General features: G+C 42.4%; 1 protein-coding gene across 1 annotated transcript in view; it reads left to right on the top strand.

Moving 5' to 3' along the window:
* The window catches only part of UVSSA (UV stimulated scaffold protein A), a 40,600-nt gene that overhangs the window by 1,121 nt on the left and 23,737 nt on the right, over nucleotides 1-15,742 (top strand). The window contains exons 3-6 of the mRNA XM_054391542.1: nucleotides 955-1,075; nucleotides 2,153-2,587; nucleotides 3,758-3,867; nucleotides 4,951-5,076. Coding sequence (XP_054247517.1) covers nucleotides 955-1,075; nucleotides 2,153-2,587; nucleotides 3,758-3,867; nucleotides 4,951-5,076 — 792 coding nt within the window. The remainder of the gene's footprint in view (nucleotides 1-954; nucleotides 1,076-2,152; nucleotides 2,588-3,757; nucleotides 3,868-4,950; nucleotides 5,077-15,742) is intronic.

The following is a 15,742-nucleotide window of genomic DNA, read 5'->3' as shown; positions in this document are numbered from 1 at the left end:
ATCTTGCAGAACTGTAAAGTCTGAGCTGGGCTCAATTAGCTGCTTCTTAGGGTACAAAAACTGTTGCTCCCCAATATGCTTTCATCTCTTTATTCCCACCTGGTTCCATGTTAAGCTAACAGTGTACCCCACTTGTGTTATTTATTGTGCTGCTTCTGTGCAGATCTTACATTTAAATGTTCACAAAGGGAAATTGTCTTTGGATTCTCCTTTGTCATGTGTAATAAAGAAAGCTACAGAAAGTGACAAGGAGACCTGCAAGACTGGGAGGCGTAATGCAGTTCTGCCAGTGAGCAGGGAGTGTGGAACAAGGCTACTGAAGCTTGGCCAGGCAGTGGTCAGTTGCTGCTCCCCAGCTACAACTGGGTGATCACTTCTTGTCCAGAGAAGCTGTGGAGGCTCCAAGCCTGGCAGTGTTCAAGTGCAGGTTGGATGGGGCCTTTAGTAACCTAGCAGGAAGTATCTCTGCCCATGGCAGGGGGTTGGAACTTAGGTGACCTTAAAGGTTTCTTCCTTAGAAATTTTCCTAAACTCCTTTAGTAACAGTGGACCTAACGTGGTGTTTTCATGGAACTTGGACCCTTGTCCTGTGTAGTTTCTTCCCGCCCATTCCTCTAACTCTGTGTGCCTAGTTCTGTGACAGAAGTCTCCCAAAGCCTAGCTGATTCGTGCAGTTTAGATGGGGAAAGCCAAGTATTTTGTTTTCCTACCTTGTGATTCCTTTCTGAAAGCCATTGATTCTCAGCAGTCCCTTATTAGCAGAAGTGAAAACTCCGCTCAGAATTGCTGTAGTTATTGATTCCAGGAGGAGAGGAGATAAAAGGAAAGGCTGCTGAGCTTCTGGCTGATTGCTGCTGTTCAGACATTTTTCACCATGGATAAGGATCTTAGGAAATGGATTTTCTATGTATTTCTTAGGAGGAATGGTGCACTTTTTTTTCTTCCCCTCCTCAGGTGGATTTTCAAGATGTGCATGCCAGGACTGTGGCTGAAAGGAGGAGGGAAGAGGAAAAGCAGAAACGACTGGATAACATCTACAAAGAAAAGGCCAAAAGAGCTGAAAAAGAAATGGAAGGTGAGTTGCTTTGTTTATTTGTGTGTGTGTTGGTTGGTTGGTTGGTTTGTTTTGTTAAAGCAACCATTTCTAAGGCTAGGTAAAACAAATGCTAAGAGAACAGCTATCCAAATAACAGCTGACCACAGGTGGCAGAAATGCTCCATTTATTGGAGCTTGTTCCTCTGTCACCTGAAGAATAACAGGGGAAACAAGTGATAGTCTTGTGAACTTGGGTTGTATGGAGAGATTTAAAAAAAGAAAATTAGAAGTTAGAAAGCAAAGTTTTGGTCTATAATTCAGTGAAATATGAATGCATATCCTCAGGCAAGCCCATTGTGAGACTTTTCAGAGCTGGTGGCTTAATGTCAGTGCCATTGACTAAGCACAAACTTCTCAGTGCTGATGGCCTTCATTCTGTCATATAGACTACATATATATACATATATATATACATAGGGACAGGAGGAAGGGTGATGGCTTCAAGCTGGAAGAAGCTGCATTGAGGTGAGACATCAAGAAGAAATTCTTCCCCATGAGGGTGGTGAAGCACTGGAACAGGTTGCCTGGAGAAGCTGTGGAGGCTTCAAGCCTGTCAGTGTTCATCGCCCGGTTGCATGGGGCCTTGATCAGCCAGCATTGTGCATGCTGGAAAAATTTCTATGCAAGAGGGTGGCAGTGTAAAGGAATTCAACCTTAAAGTCCCTGTTAAGAGTACCAGGTGTTCATAGCTACCCCTACACCAACTGCAACACTGGTGGCTGTAGAATGAATACCTGGAACATCACAGACAATATCCTCACTCAGCCTGGTTCTCCAAATTCTGAGGCACTGGTGTCCTCTTTGCTGAATGAGATTTTAGACAGGATAGGGAAGGGAGGAGTGCTGACTCTAAGTGTCTTACTCAGGAAAATCTGGCTTTCCTGCTTAAGAAGTGTTGTCACTTGATTAAGGACAGTGCTTGCAGCAGGGATCTGTGGCCAAGTGATCACCGATTCCTGGGTAAATGGATCACCCTGTTGGCAGTCCTGTTTTTGTAAGCCTGTGCCTGCTCTCTACAGTACTTAACAATGTTCTACACCAATTGTGTCTTGATAGAAATGTCCCAAGAGATTCTGAACACACTGACAGAGATGGAAAACTGTTTCCAGCTTCTGATGCCAGATCCTTTCGACTTCACTGTGTATGACACAGCACTGGAACCCAGCAAACCAGCATCTGCTAATGGGGATAAACCCACATCTCCCCTGTCCTCCCAGGTGGAAGCTGACCAGTCCTCTCTTGGAGACATGGATGATGAGCAGCCATGCTGCAGCAAGGACCTTCCTGCTGTTCCTCAGTGTGTTAGGACTGATCAACACAAAGAGGTGGATGAGAAACATGAGGAGTCTGAGCAAAAGGAATTAGATGGAGGCACCTGCTCTGAAGCTCAGTCTGGTGTTCCTGTTCCCAGTGATGATGATTACCAGACTTTTATCAGGAACCATGGCCTTGTGTCACATAAATACACTCTAGACCTTGAAATCTCCACAGGTACCTGGCAAGTGTTTTCACCTATAGCTGGAGGTGGCCTTTGTCTGAAGTGCTTTGTGATTTGGTTTGGGTCTACTTTGATGACTCAAATGCTGGGATTCCTGCATACCATTTTGATTTGGGATTCTTGGACAGCACTTTGATTTATTTTAGTTCCTTTCTATTCCCAGTTCATCAAGCAACCATTCTTAGGTTAGAGTGTCCTTGTGTGTGATTAATTACTTTTGTGTTATTTATTGTAACCACTTAACAGCACTTTATAGTACCTATGAGTTGAGTTTCCTGTGTTAAAAAGGAAAAAACCAATAAATCTATTTCCCATGCAGAATTTTCTTTCTCATATGCTTCGCTGCTTACTTCTTTCTCTCTGTAGCTGAAGTATAAGGTGATGGTTTCAAAATCTTACAATTGAGTGTTTCCTAAACTTCTTTTTTCCCTTCCTTCTGACAACTTGCCAGAAGCAGTAAGGGGTTTTGCTAGGAAGCCTTAAGGATTATGATTCTACCTTTTTAACAGAACTTTGCTAATGTGAGTTACCTCTAGAAACGCTAGGAAGGGTTGTGTTTTGATGGTCTAAATGAAGTCTCTGCCAATGTCCTAATGGAATTCCATGTGCAACAGCCAGCAAGGCAGGCAGCAGAACTGGAAATGTATCCTTGGGACTTAACAGACGACCAAGGGATGAAAAGTGCCATTTTTACTTGGACAGGGGCATTCTTGGCTGCTCTGGCCATCAAGTCTCTGTTGCCACTGGGGCAGGGATTATTTTCTACTGAATATGCAGAAACCAGTACAATAAAGCCCAGTTCATTTTAACCTAGGACAAGATGTGAATATTAAGACTACACTAGAGGTCTGTTTGGGCTCAGTAGTGATGGCATAACAACTCTTCCTGCCACCACTGGACTGAAAGTTTTTCATCTTTTCCTATTTTTTAACAGAGAAACATTCTCAAGTTTGTAATTGTTCCTGATGTGATCAAGTATTTTTAGAGAGCTAAGTCTAGTTGAGAAGTACCCCTACCCATGGCAGGAAGGTTGAAGTAGATGATCTCTGAGGTCCCTTCCAACCTAAGCCATTCTGTGATTCTGCTTACTTTCTTTAGCTCCTGTAGTGAAAGATACTATAAGCATGGTGCACTAACTCTTTTTTCCCCCCTGTTCTGAGCAGATATAAAAGTGCATGAGAGTGAAGATAACACTGCCATAATAAACAACGTCATGGATGCTCACAAACTCCTCAGAAATAAGTTCTGGCCTTCTGTGCAGTCCTGGATTCAGGTGGGATAAAGAGAACTTTTTTCTTTGTTTTCTTCCTTATGAAAAGGTGGAGAAGCAAGCACTAGGGTACAGGAGATCTTGAGGGAGAGTTGAAGAAACATTGGTGCAAATAGAAAAGATTCTGGTTCAGTAGTGGTAGGCAAATAGAGACCACAACACAATTTTTTTCGTGGCTCTCGGTATTAGCTATTCAGGGGTGGGGGACATGGAATTTGGCCTGTAGGAGGACACTGAGGAGAGGTTCATTCTTTGTATTTAGTAGTTGCTATTGGTGGATGAAGAATTGAGCAAACAATGTGCTCACAGTTCAGGCCTGTCCTGGTCTGATCCCCAGTAGCGTGGACAGCAGGTGGAAGGAGGGGATTCTGCCCCTCTGGTCTGCTCTGCTGACACCCCATCTGCAGTGCTGGAGCCAGTTCTGGTGAACCCAACACAAGAAGGACACGAAACTGTTAAGGCCAGTCCAGAGGAGGCCACAAAGATGATCCAAGAGATAGAGAACCTCTGCTCTGAGGCCAGACTGAGAGAGTTGAGGTTGTTCAGCCTGGAGAAGAGAAGGCTCCAGGGAGATCTTAGAGCATCCTTCCAGTATTTGAAGGTGGCTACAGGTAAGGTGGGGAAGGACTTTAATGTAGTGACAGAATGAGAGGTAATATTTAAATTGAAAGAGTAGGTTTAGTTTAGACATGAGAAGAAATTCCTCCCCATCAGGGTGGTGAGGCATTGAAACAGGTTGCTGGGAGAAATTGTGGAGGCTTCAGGCCTGGCAGTGCTCAAGGCCGTGTTGGATGGGACCTTGAGCAAGCTGGTCTAGTAGGAGGTGTCCCTGCCCACAGCAGGGGTTTTGGAGTTGGATGATCTTTGAAGGTCCCTTTAACCCAAACCACTCAATGGTTCTGTGATTCCATTGTCTTTTATATTCTAGATAAGAAAAGAAGGGGCTTCACTCACTAATTGTTCCTTGTACAATGAAAGGATTTGTGGCAGTGTTATTTCCTTAAGGATGAAGAAAAAACAAGAAATGTTTTTGCTTCAGATGTTTGGAAGACTAAAGACTCAGGATGTTGATTTCTTGCTTTGCAGTTATTTACCAGAGCTGGGATAAATGATGATCGCCTAAGGTGTGCCATTGATCTCAAGAATAAATTGGAGACTGCTATGAAGAAATATAAGGAAATGAATATTTCCTTTAAAGAGAGAAGAGAAGTGGTGAGTTTCTTCAAATTCTGTGTTGCTAGAGAGGACCATCAGTAATGCTTAGCTTGTTATACAGCAAGTGCTCTTCAGCTTAAGACTTAATCTTTTCAGCAGAAGTTTGACTGACAAGTGCACCACTAATCCAGCTGATTGTGGCTTCCCTTGAGGATGCTGCACTGAACCCCTGGGGAGTTTGCCAGGGGGCTGGTTGTTGGGCAGCACTGTTGTTGTTTAGGATGGAGAAATGACCAGTTGCAGATTGGGTTTGCCCTTAGTTTTTCCGTAACAGTTGTGCCTCAGCCTCTGTCATGCATATTTCCCAGCAATCACTGTCACTCATTCTTTTACAACCTGCTGGTGCCTCACAATTCAGGAGTATTTACTCTCTCTGCTGAGCGTGTCCTGTGGTGGGGGATATCTTAAGAGAATCACCTCTCCTGTGGTGATTCACAGACTCCCAGACTGAGAGAGTTGGGACTATTCAGTCTGGAGCAGAGAAGGCTCCAAGGAGACCTTATTGTGGCCTTCCAGTACCTTAAGGGGGCCTACAAGAAAGCTGGGGAGGGACTTTTTAGGGTGTCAGATAGTGATAGGACTAGGGGGAGTGGAGCAAAACTAGAAGTGGGTAGATGCAGATTGGATATTAGAAAGAAGTTCTTCACCATGAGGGTGGTGAGACAGTGGAACAGGTTGCCCAGGGAGGTGATAGAAGCCTCATCCCTGGAGGTTTTTAAAGCCAGTCTGGATGTGGCTCTGAGCAACTTGATCTAGTGGAGGGTGTCCCTGCCCATGGCAGGGGGGTTGGAACTAGATGATCCTTGATATCCCTTCCAACCCTGACAATTCTATCATTGCATGAATTAATTGTTAGATCAACCTTTAAATTGTCAAGTTACTTCACAAAGATCAGCTCCCTATGACAGTTTTTATGAAATAGGTAGAAGCTGTGAAAGAATGGAGGCTGAGAGATCTAATACTTTATTCAGATGCAAAAAGGAGTCTGTGGTTTAAATAGCTAAAAAGCAGAGCTGGGTTATACCCATTTCTGCTGGCAACAATCAAACAAAATAACTGCTTAGCTTGACATGAAAATAAGTGGGATTTGGGTCAGTGTCCAAAGCAGAGGCTGGTTCATGACTGGATTGGATGAATTTGATTCAGACGTTGTACTTGGGACTAGATGGTGGTAGCCTCATGTAGCTGTGACTGAGTGCTGCAGACTTTGCTTTCGTTGTGCAAATGAGGCTTTACCAAGGTTAATCTGGGTCATCACCTGAGTACCTACTGATGTGCCACCCTGGGTCAAAAATGCCAACTCTGAATGAAAAGCACTGGAAGACTGTCTTGTCAGAGGGGTTTTTTTCTTCTCCTGTGAAATATGGGTGCTACCTTTATGCAACCAGCTATGAAGGAATCCAGACATCTGCTGTCATTCCTGCCATTTGCTTGACAGGATTTCATTTGCTGCAGCTCTGCATGGAATATTGGTTGCTATATTTCTTGCAAGATACAAAGGACATTCAGCCTTGATTTTTTTTTTTTTTTCAATGTGTTGTGTGTGTGCATCTGTGTGTGCTTAAAGTGGCATTGTTACCACTTCTGGAGACTGATCAATACTATCTGGATAAGATTTGAATGCTAAGAAATTCCGTTGTTAGAAGGAGAAGGGCGGAAAAATACATAGCAATGCTCACAAAGAATGCACTGAAAATGAAGCAGTGCAGATTGAGGTGTTAATGGAAGCCTTGAAAACAATCTGTAATTGTTCCTAGGGTTTTTCTCAACTGGAAAATGCCTAAATTTAGTGTTAGTGCTGTGTTACTTTAAATTTATAACCTGAACATAGAAAGCTTTGTACTGCAGAAGACAATGGTGTAAATTATCTCTTATTCACTTGTCAAATGACTTTGTTGAAACATAAAACCACAGTAAAATGAGAGTCTGATAGGAGAAAAAAACCCCAACCAAACGGCATCTCTTAGACTGTGATTATTAAATCTCCATCTGTCAAATATTTACATGTCAGCAGGTGAAACACTACACACAGCTCCTCAGCACTGCTGCTTGGAGGGTAGTGTTGCTTCTGTCTGTACTTCCTTGTGTCACTGGAGCTGAGTTGTCCTGGAACCATGGTTTTGTCCTGGAACCATGGTTTTGTCCTGGAACCATGGTTTTGTCCTGGAACCATGGTTTTGTCCTGGAACCATGGTTTGGTTGAAGAAGGCCTTTAAGATCATTGAGTCTGCCCCCAGCAGATCAGAATTCATCAAGACATTTCTTCCTGAGCTGTGGTTTTTCCAAAGGGATGAGAGATGGACAGAAGATGACAGTCTGACTCTGTTGGCCAAAGGCAGATGAGTTTGTGTGCTGACACAGTTTATGTTCACTGCAGTTAAGTGCTCCTTTAGGATGTGAATTGGTGTTGGCTTCTGATAGGAGATGTATTGGGAAAATATAAGAGCTTTGAAACACGTTTTTCTGTGCCACTGAGTTTTGCTAGGTCTGGGGAAAGGGGCAGAAGCTGTAAAAGCACTTTTATTTCCCCTTCCCTGCATGCAGGCAGGCAGGCACAGTCCCTTGCTCTCCCTGGCTGCCTGCTCAGGACAGCCTCATGCCCAGCAGAGGGAGTGCACACTGCATGCTCCGAACCATCCAAAGCCAGCAGCTCTCTGGCCTTCCAGGTGAGCCAGAGACACTGGAGTTAACTCCTGACTCTTATTTGGGTGAATTGTGATCTAATTGTTGTCTAAGATTGATCTTAAATAGTCCTTATTTCCAGAGGTGACATTATTTTGGAAGGAATGACTTGTTTACAGCTGAAAAGTTCCTTTAAAAATAATTTTCCCTTGGTTAGAGAGAGTTTCATTTGTTAATGTCTTCCCCTGTTATTTTTTTCTTATTTAATGTCTTAATTTCCAGCTAATTAGATGCAAATGATCTTGCAGTTTTGAAAGTGATGAGAGGACAAATGTGTATTGTATTTTAAATCATTCATGCTGTCTTTGATATCATTTCCATCAAGGATTATCCATTAGGATAAGTTCTTACATTAATAGTAGAAATGTAGTTCATGGGCTATATTTTGTACACTGAGAGTTTATTTAGCTTTTGTTTAACCTTTTGGAAAGTCATAAAAAGATCTACTACTTGGGCTGGCTAAAACTTAGGCCAATAGGATTTAGTAGGCAGTATGATGTGAGGAACATCTTCATCTGTCTGTCAGCAGAGTGGTTGCTTAACAGGCCCACTGCCTTCTAAATTTTGAATTTCAAGTGATATTAACAACCAAAGATATACAGTTTTTCATTAGCTGTCTCCATTACTTTTTACTTCACCTTTCCTTGTCTGCTGTCAAATCTAGGCATGCACTTGGATCTTGATTTATTCATGTACTTAATTTTATCCATGTGAAACATCTGGTTGAGTTCCATAATGCCATTAATAATTAGGTATGGAGAAGGCTGTCCTTGTGTTGTCCAGAACCTGGTCTGATCTCCAAACCTTACTGCACAGATTTTTTTTTTTTCTGAAAACTGTTACAAATTATATTTATAGTGTAAATATTTTATGGTCATAATTTGGTCTTAAAATATTTTAATACATGCAAAGATTAAATTTTAAAAGTAATAAATGAAGCCAAGAGCTCTCCCAATTACTTGGCTGCAAGACTATTGCTGATTGTGGGTTTTTCCATATCTTCAGCCACAGCTTGGCATTTTATCAATGCTAATGAGTTATTCCTCCCTAATCATCTTGCAGCTTTACAACCAGCTCTTTTTTAAGTCTGGCTTTTAGTTAAGTTTCTGCCTTCTTTAAACAAACAAAAGCAAGTTGCACTTGAATTTTACATCAAAAGCAAAGGCTTCATTGTTTTCTCTTTCTGCTTCTTTCCATGGCTGTGGAGAATTCAGCCCAGCTGACTGCTTTCTGTATCAGCTTCTTGTACTCACATCCTCATTTTTTTTCCTCTTTTCATTTTGGAGAGGTTGTTTCTGTGGAGTAAGTAGTTGTCCTTAGTGTTCTCTCACCATGCCTGAACCCACATCTGCTAACATATGCTCTAGGAGCAAGGGGGACACCACTGTAAGAGAATCACAGAATGTTAGGGGTTGGAAGGGACCTTGAAAGATTATCCAGTCCAACCCTCTTGCCAGAGGAGGTCACACAGGAACACATCCAGATGGGTTTTGAATTTCCACAATTTCTCTGGGCAGCCTGTTTTCAGTGTTTTGTCACCCTCCCAGTGAAAAGGTTTTTCCTAATGTTCATGTGGAGCTTCCTGTGTTCCACCCTGCACCTGTTGCCCCTTGTCTTATCATTGGACATCACTGAGAAGAGCCTGGCTCCATCCTCCTGACACTGCCCTGCACATGAATGAGGGCATCTCTCTCTCCTCTGAGCTGAAGAGACCCAGCTCCCTCAGTCTTTCTTCAGAAGGAAGGTTTTCCACTCCCTTATGGAGTCTTTTCCTCAGGTGATGCATTTAAACTGCACCCAAACAAAACCCCCTGACTCTTAACAAAGTTACCCTTTGACAACCAGAAGCATTTACTGTTGAGACTGGAGTAGTAGCTTGATGTTGACTGTTAGTGTATTTTCTAAAACCTAAGGGAAATATGGCAATATTTGGTAATTAAATTAGCATTATACCTAAAGATGTCCTTGATCAGATTGTATACCTCCTGAGCATGGAATGTGTTCAGAATAAATAAAGTTTAATAATGTTTGTATAGTTGAAGTAGTGGCCCGGGCAACAGTTTAGATTTATTTCTTTTTTTTCCTGGCTAATATTTATTTTAAAAGCCAGTTCAAGCATAACTGTGGGAGTACCCACAAAATATTAAATGTCATACAGATGCTTCTGCTCCCTCTTCCCTCCTCCCCCATCTTAACCATCACATGATAATTATTTCTGTCTGTGAAACATCTCTTTCATCATCACCTTTCAGCTAGAAGAGCTTTGCAGGGTTTTTAAGTCTTAGGAGGGTGTAGGACTGATATAAAGCAAAGCACTGTAAGATTAACCCTCGAAGCAGTACTCTGGTGTCTAATGGTGATGTTTGGAGGCTGATTTTTTTTTTTTTTTTTTTTTCCTTCCTAGAGCTGAGTGTTGCTGTGGTGCATTTTATGCTTGGCACTGGCTGTGCAGCCTGCTGCTGTTAGAGTTCAAAGTACCTTGTTATGCAGATCCAGCCAGGAATTGTTGGGGTTGTCACTGTGACATCTGATCTCTCTCTGATGCACAATGCAATTTGGAGCTCTTCTAAAGCAAAGCAGGATGTCTCTATCACCATGTTAAGCCTTGTGTTAAGTATTTCAGTTTTTCAGGCCAGAGGGTCACCTCCCTTGCTTCATCTCAAAACACTGAACAGTGTGTTCTCTGTAGGTAGCAGACACAAATTTGCTTCCTGCTTTTTATCCATCCTACCTCACAAGGGGCAGGAGTATATTTTTAGCAGGTGGATATTTTTGTCCATGTTGCTGTTTTGTGCCACTTTTGGGAGCTGAACAGGGGAGCTGCTTCTGTATTTCAGCAGTGATTTTTATGGTTGACTTAAAGATGATACAAATACTAACAGAAATCTATAGGCACAGTCCTGTCTCTTGTTTCCCCTCCTCAGGGATAGTCCTGTCTCTTGTTTCCCCTCCTCATGATAATTTTTGGGGGAGCAATTTCTTACCATGAGTTTCCCAGTGTTCCCTTTGTCAGTGGTCTACTTGCCCTGTGGCTATAACCCAGCAGTACCCACAAAAAGATGAATGAAGTGTTCAGCCTGGAGAAGAGAAGGCTCCAGGGAGACTTCCTTGTGGCCTTTCAGTACTTCAAGGGGCTGATAAGAAAACTGGGGACAGACTTTTTGTCAGGGCCTGTTGTGACAGGAAAAGGGGTGATGGTTTGAAACTAAAAGAGAGATTCAGATCAGAGAAAAGGAAGAATTTTTTTTTATACTCAGGGTGGTAAGATCCTGGCCCAGGTTACCTAGAGAGGTGGTAGATGCCCCATCCCTGGAACCATTCCCTGTCAGCTTGGTTGGGGTTCTGAGCAAGCTGCTGTAGTTGCAGATGTCCCTGCTGACTGCAGGGGGTTGGACTGGCTGACCCTTAAAGGTCTTTTCCAACCCAAAACATTCTGCAGCCCCCAGTGCCTCCCTTGTACCAGCGACAGAAATCCTCTGGCAGCAGGAGGTGACCTGACTGGAACCTAACCCAGAGAAGATTTCTGTAGCATCACTAAGCTCAGCATTGTACTGTTGGGCTGGAACCCTTTAAGCAGTTTTGCTCATGTCTAGAAATGATGGAATGTTGTGGAGAGTGCATTTCAAGCCTGGCCAAGTAGCCTCTGTGCTGTTGAGCAAGTGCGGCTGGAATGAATGGTGATACTTTTACTGGTGCCCATAAAACGTGATTTGCCTGGACCACAGATTTAATTTGCAGTCATCTAGATTTGAATTTATGCCCAAATCACAGAGCAGAGGGGAGGGGCAGTGTGTGGGAGGTCCCTATAAATACAGCTGGTTTGGTAGTTGATGTTTTCCTTGCCTTGCACCCAAGAAAGCTCAGGATGAAGTCTGTCAGAATGCCAGTGTTTGTTTCCATGTCTTGTGCTGGATAAAAGGATGGGAAAGGAGGAACTCAGAGAAGTCTTTACATGTTAGATACACTGCTTGACTTATTCACTTTCTGTCACTGGCACTGAAGAAGTTCTTTTTACCCAGGCAGCGTTTGCTTGCATAGAATATCTCCAAATTCCGTTGCAGGTGAAGCCTGTTTTGTGTTGTGGTTGAATAAAAAAAAAAATTGCATTTCCTTAAGGTTGCCCTTTTAACTGGGTTCTACAGCCATAAATATTCTGGGTCCCTAACCAAAATCTTCTCCCTCTAGAAAAATATTTAGCTGGCTCTGAGTTAGATGCACATGAGATATTGGCTTGGTGGAATAATTTGCAAGATCTTCCAGTGAGGGTATTAGCATATAAATAGCAGATGCAATGACGACCATCACAGCTGAGTACATTTAATTTTTAGTTTATAAGATAGAATGGGTTTTTAAATGCATAGCCATCAAGCCTGCTGAAAGACAAATGAAGTTTAGAGTTCACTTCTATAAGGATGCTTTACATCATTTTTTTTTAATTTTTTTTTTTAAAAAAGAGGAAACAGGCACACATAAAACTGAACAAAAGTGATTTCTTGGGTGAAAAGTAATTGAGATTGCAAACCAAGTTAATTAGACCATGGCAAAATTTATTTAATGGTCCCAGCTGTAGTTTGTGAGTGCTGTTGCAGTAAGTAGAGATGACTTTTTCGTGTGCTATCTTTTATCTTCCTTCTTTTTCCAAACTAATTAGTAAAGGCTGTACATGGAGTCCTGTAAATTGATGGCTTTGTGTGTTTCAGTCATTTTATGGCTTCAATTATGATTGCAGAGGCTCAGGTTTTTAAATCCTCTTAACAGAATGTAGCAGGCAGTTTGTATAAAACTGGGAAAAGGACCAGCAGCTTTTTATTTCACATGGATCACAGAGTGTTAAGGGTTGGAAGGGACCTCAGAAGATCATTGAGTCCAACCTCCCTGCCAGAGCGGGATCACCTAGAGCAGGTCACACAGGAACGCATCCCAGATGGGTTTTGGAAGTCTCCAGAGTAGGAGACTTTCCATCTTTCTGGATCCTGTGTGCTGTGTGGAGGGTTTTGGGTGGGGATTTATTATTAGTTGGGATGGATGAGCAAGACATTTAACTGGGGCTGTGCTTGCATTGAGCTACAACAGCTGGGGGCTGTGGGAGTGTTCTAAAAGATACAATTCCCTTTCTGCTGCAGTCCCATATTTGTTCTCAATATTTTTAGTAACATAGAGACTGATAAGCAAACATCTGATTTTTCCAGAGGGTTTTTTTGGGGGTGGGGTTTGGTGTTGGTTTTTTTTTTTGGTTTTTTTTTGTTTGTTTGTTTGTTTTTTTGTTTTTTAGGAATTGAGGAGCAAGGGAATTGCACTTGCCCAGCTGGAAGAGTCAGCACTAAGTTCTAATGAGAATTGGGAGAATTTAGGGGTGACTGATGTGTTCTGACTGGTTACAGTGAAGATAGTGCATGTGCATTTCCGATGTTTTTTTTCTCTGTTTTGTCATATGCAAGGAAGTTCAGCCAGGGAAGGTGGGAATTGTCTAGCTAAATCCTGTCTCTTCTCCTCAGTGAGAGATGCCTCCTCAGGAGAGCTGCCACCTTAAAAATCCTCACATGGTTTTGCCAAAGTGTGATTCACCTGGATAAATTCATAAATCAGTAAATGTCAGCACTGTGGAGCAGGTTAACACCGACTTGTTTGTGCTCCCTGAAGAGCAGTGGTGGTGCAAGTAGCCTCTGAGGGGAGTTCAGGTGGCCCATCCTGCAGTGACAGAAGGTAGCTCACCCTTCCTCTCTGATAAGACTGCAAACTGCCTTAGTGACTTCCCTCTCATCACCTGATAATGAGAATGGATTTGAGGAGAGGACCCTTTTTCCCACGTTCTTTGACAGGTTCTTGAGAAACAAGCAGTTGCGTGGCTACTTATCTCAGAGGTGTTTAATTCTGCACACTACAAGAAAAGCTTTGCCTAGTAGAATTTATCACCTGAGCTTATACTTCCCTTCAGATACAGCAGGCTAGAAATGGCATATTGCTTGTTTTTATCATGGCCTCGTTTCTCTTGTCTGCAAGGACCTAACCACTCGTTGCTAAAGGAGTGTAAGTTACCAATTCTGCCACTCAGTGTGTTGGCTTCAGTGTTTATTTCTTCTGATTTAACTGTGGATTGTTAGTTATCTTTAACTGACTGAAAAAGTTTGCCTGTAGTGGAAAAGTAGATGGGCAGTGGCAGAACTTTCATCCTGCATCTGTAGAACTTGCTCTGGAGATTTCTTTGTGTTTGAAAAGTGGAATCAAACCAAAAGAGTTGGAGAAGGCTTTCCTTGTGTTGTCCAGGAGCGGGTCTGATCCCCAGTAATTTCCTGATTAATAATGTGGCCCATGGGCTCCCCTTCTTTCTGTAGGAAGAGTGTGGAGCAAGCCAGGAGAAATGGGATAGTTATGATGATGTACCCTTGGAAGGATGTAAATTGAAATTTAACTACCTACCACTACTGTTTGAATGTCCACCAGTGAGGACTTCTAAAATATTAAAGTAAAGGTAATGTCAAAATAAAGCCTTTATGTCTGGTTGAAGGGAAAAGAGGCCTTAATTCCATACAGTTAGCTAAGCAGTTTATTTATTTATTTATTTATTTATTTATTTATTTATTTATTTATTTTTAACAGGAAATCTAAATTTGATAGAAGCCCCCAGGGAAATTCAAGGGTGTGAGCAATAAGCATAATATTTTATGAAAATGACCCCCATATTTAAAAGCTGGCATTATATGTTATGCATTGTAGCACCAAGTCCACATCCACCTTTTAGAAAATTAAAACACATAAATTCTGTTTAGTGTTTGATATGCGCTGCACTAGCTGAAAGCCATCATGCCCCTAAAACCTTGGGTTGCTTTTCACCTTTCATAAATTCCTGGGTAGATTCTATACAAAAAATAATTTTCAGCTCCGTGGCTCATTGTTATTCAAACTTGATGGATTGTCATCATTTACTCCGTGAGCAAGTTAAGTGCTCCTGTCATTTCCAAAGAGTATAATTGGGACGTTTCACAGGTCAGCGGTGGTGACAGGTTTCCCTTTTGATTAGTGTTAGACTGATAACAAAAATTACAGTTTCCCATGATTAATGTTTTCTATAGTACTTGAATGCACAGTTCATGGATTGTACCTAAACAAAGTGCATTTGCATCTGATTATGCCTTTTCTCCATCAGGCTTTTCACGTGCCTTCGAGTTCCAAACCATGCAGGTGATGCAGAAAGTTGCTTCTGGTGCAGTTTTCAAGTTGAGGACTAATGAAGCTCACTGAGCTTTGGTATATTAATGGACAGAGAGTTCCAGCCCCCCAGTGGCAAGTGAACACGTCAGGAGGCTTTCCAATTCAAGATAGTTGTCTTTAATGCCCAGGGAAGCTGTGGATGCTGCCACCCTGGAGGTGTTCAAGGCCAGCCTGGATGAGGCCTCAAGCAAGCTGGGCTAGTGAAAGATGTCCCTGCCCATGGCAGGGGAGGTGGAACTAGATGGTGTTGAAGGTCCCTTCCAGCCCAGACCAATCTGTGATTCTTGTGAAGTCACTCAAGTCCTTTCAGATATGCTGTGCACCTGAGTGTTTGTGTTCTGCCTGCTGATATTTTAAGTGTAATCTGGGGATTTCAGGAAATCAGCAGTCTGAACTGAGTTTCCTTCCTTTTACTGGTTTGACATAATTTCTCAATTACTCAAACCTAGATGTTAGAAAGAAATTCTTTAAAAAACTCTAGATATTAGAAAGAAAAACTACAGAAGTAGATAGTGGAAATAAATTCTTTACAGTGAGGGTGGTGAGATACTGGAACAGGTTTCCCAGGGAGGTTGTGGATGCCCCCTCCCTGCAGCTGTTCAAGGCCAGGTTGGATGAGACCTTGAACAACCTGGTCTAATGAAGGTGTCCCCGCCCATGGCAGGGGGTTTGGAACTAGATGGCCTGGAAAGTCCCTTCCAACCCAAATCATTCTAGGATTTTGTGCATCTGTGTTGTGTCTTTGGCAGCAGGGTACTTTCTAGCATGATGA

This window comes from Indicator indicator, chromosome 23, assembly GCF_027791375.1.
Source record: "Indicator indicator isolate 239-I01 chromosome 23, UM_Iind_1.1, whole genome shotgun sequence".
NCBI classification, from domain to species: domain Eukaryota; kingdom Metazoa; phylum Chordata; class Aves; order Piciformes; family Indicatoridae; genus Indicator; species Indicator indicator.
Note: the sequence above shows the minus strand (reverse complement) of the source record. Positions and strands in the feature narration are given on the sequence as shown.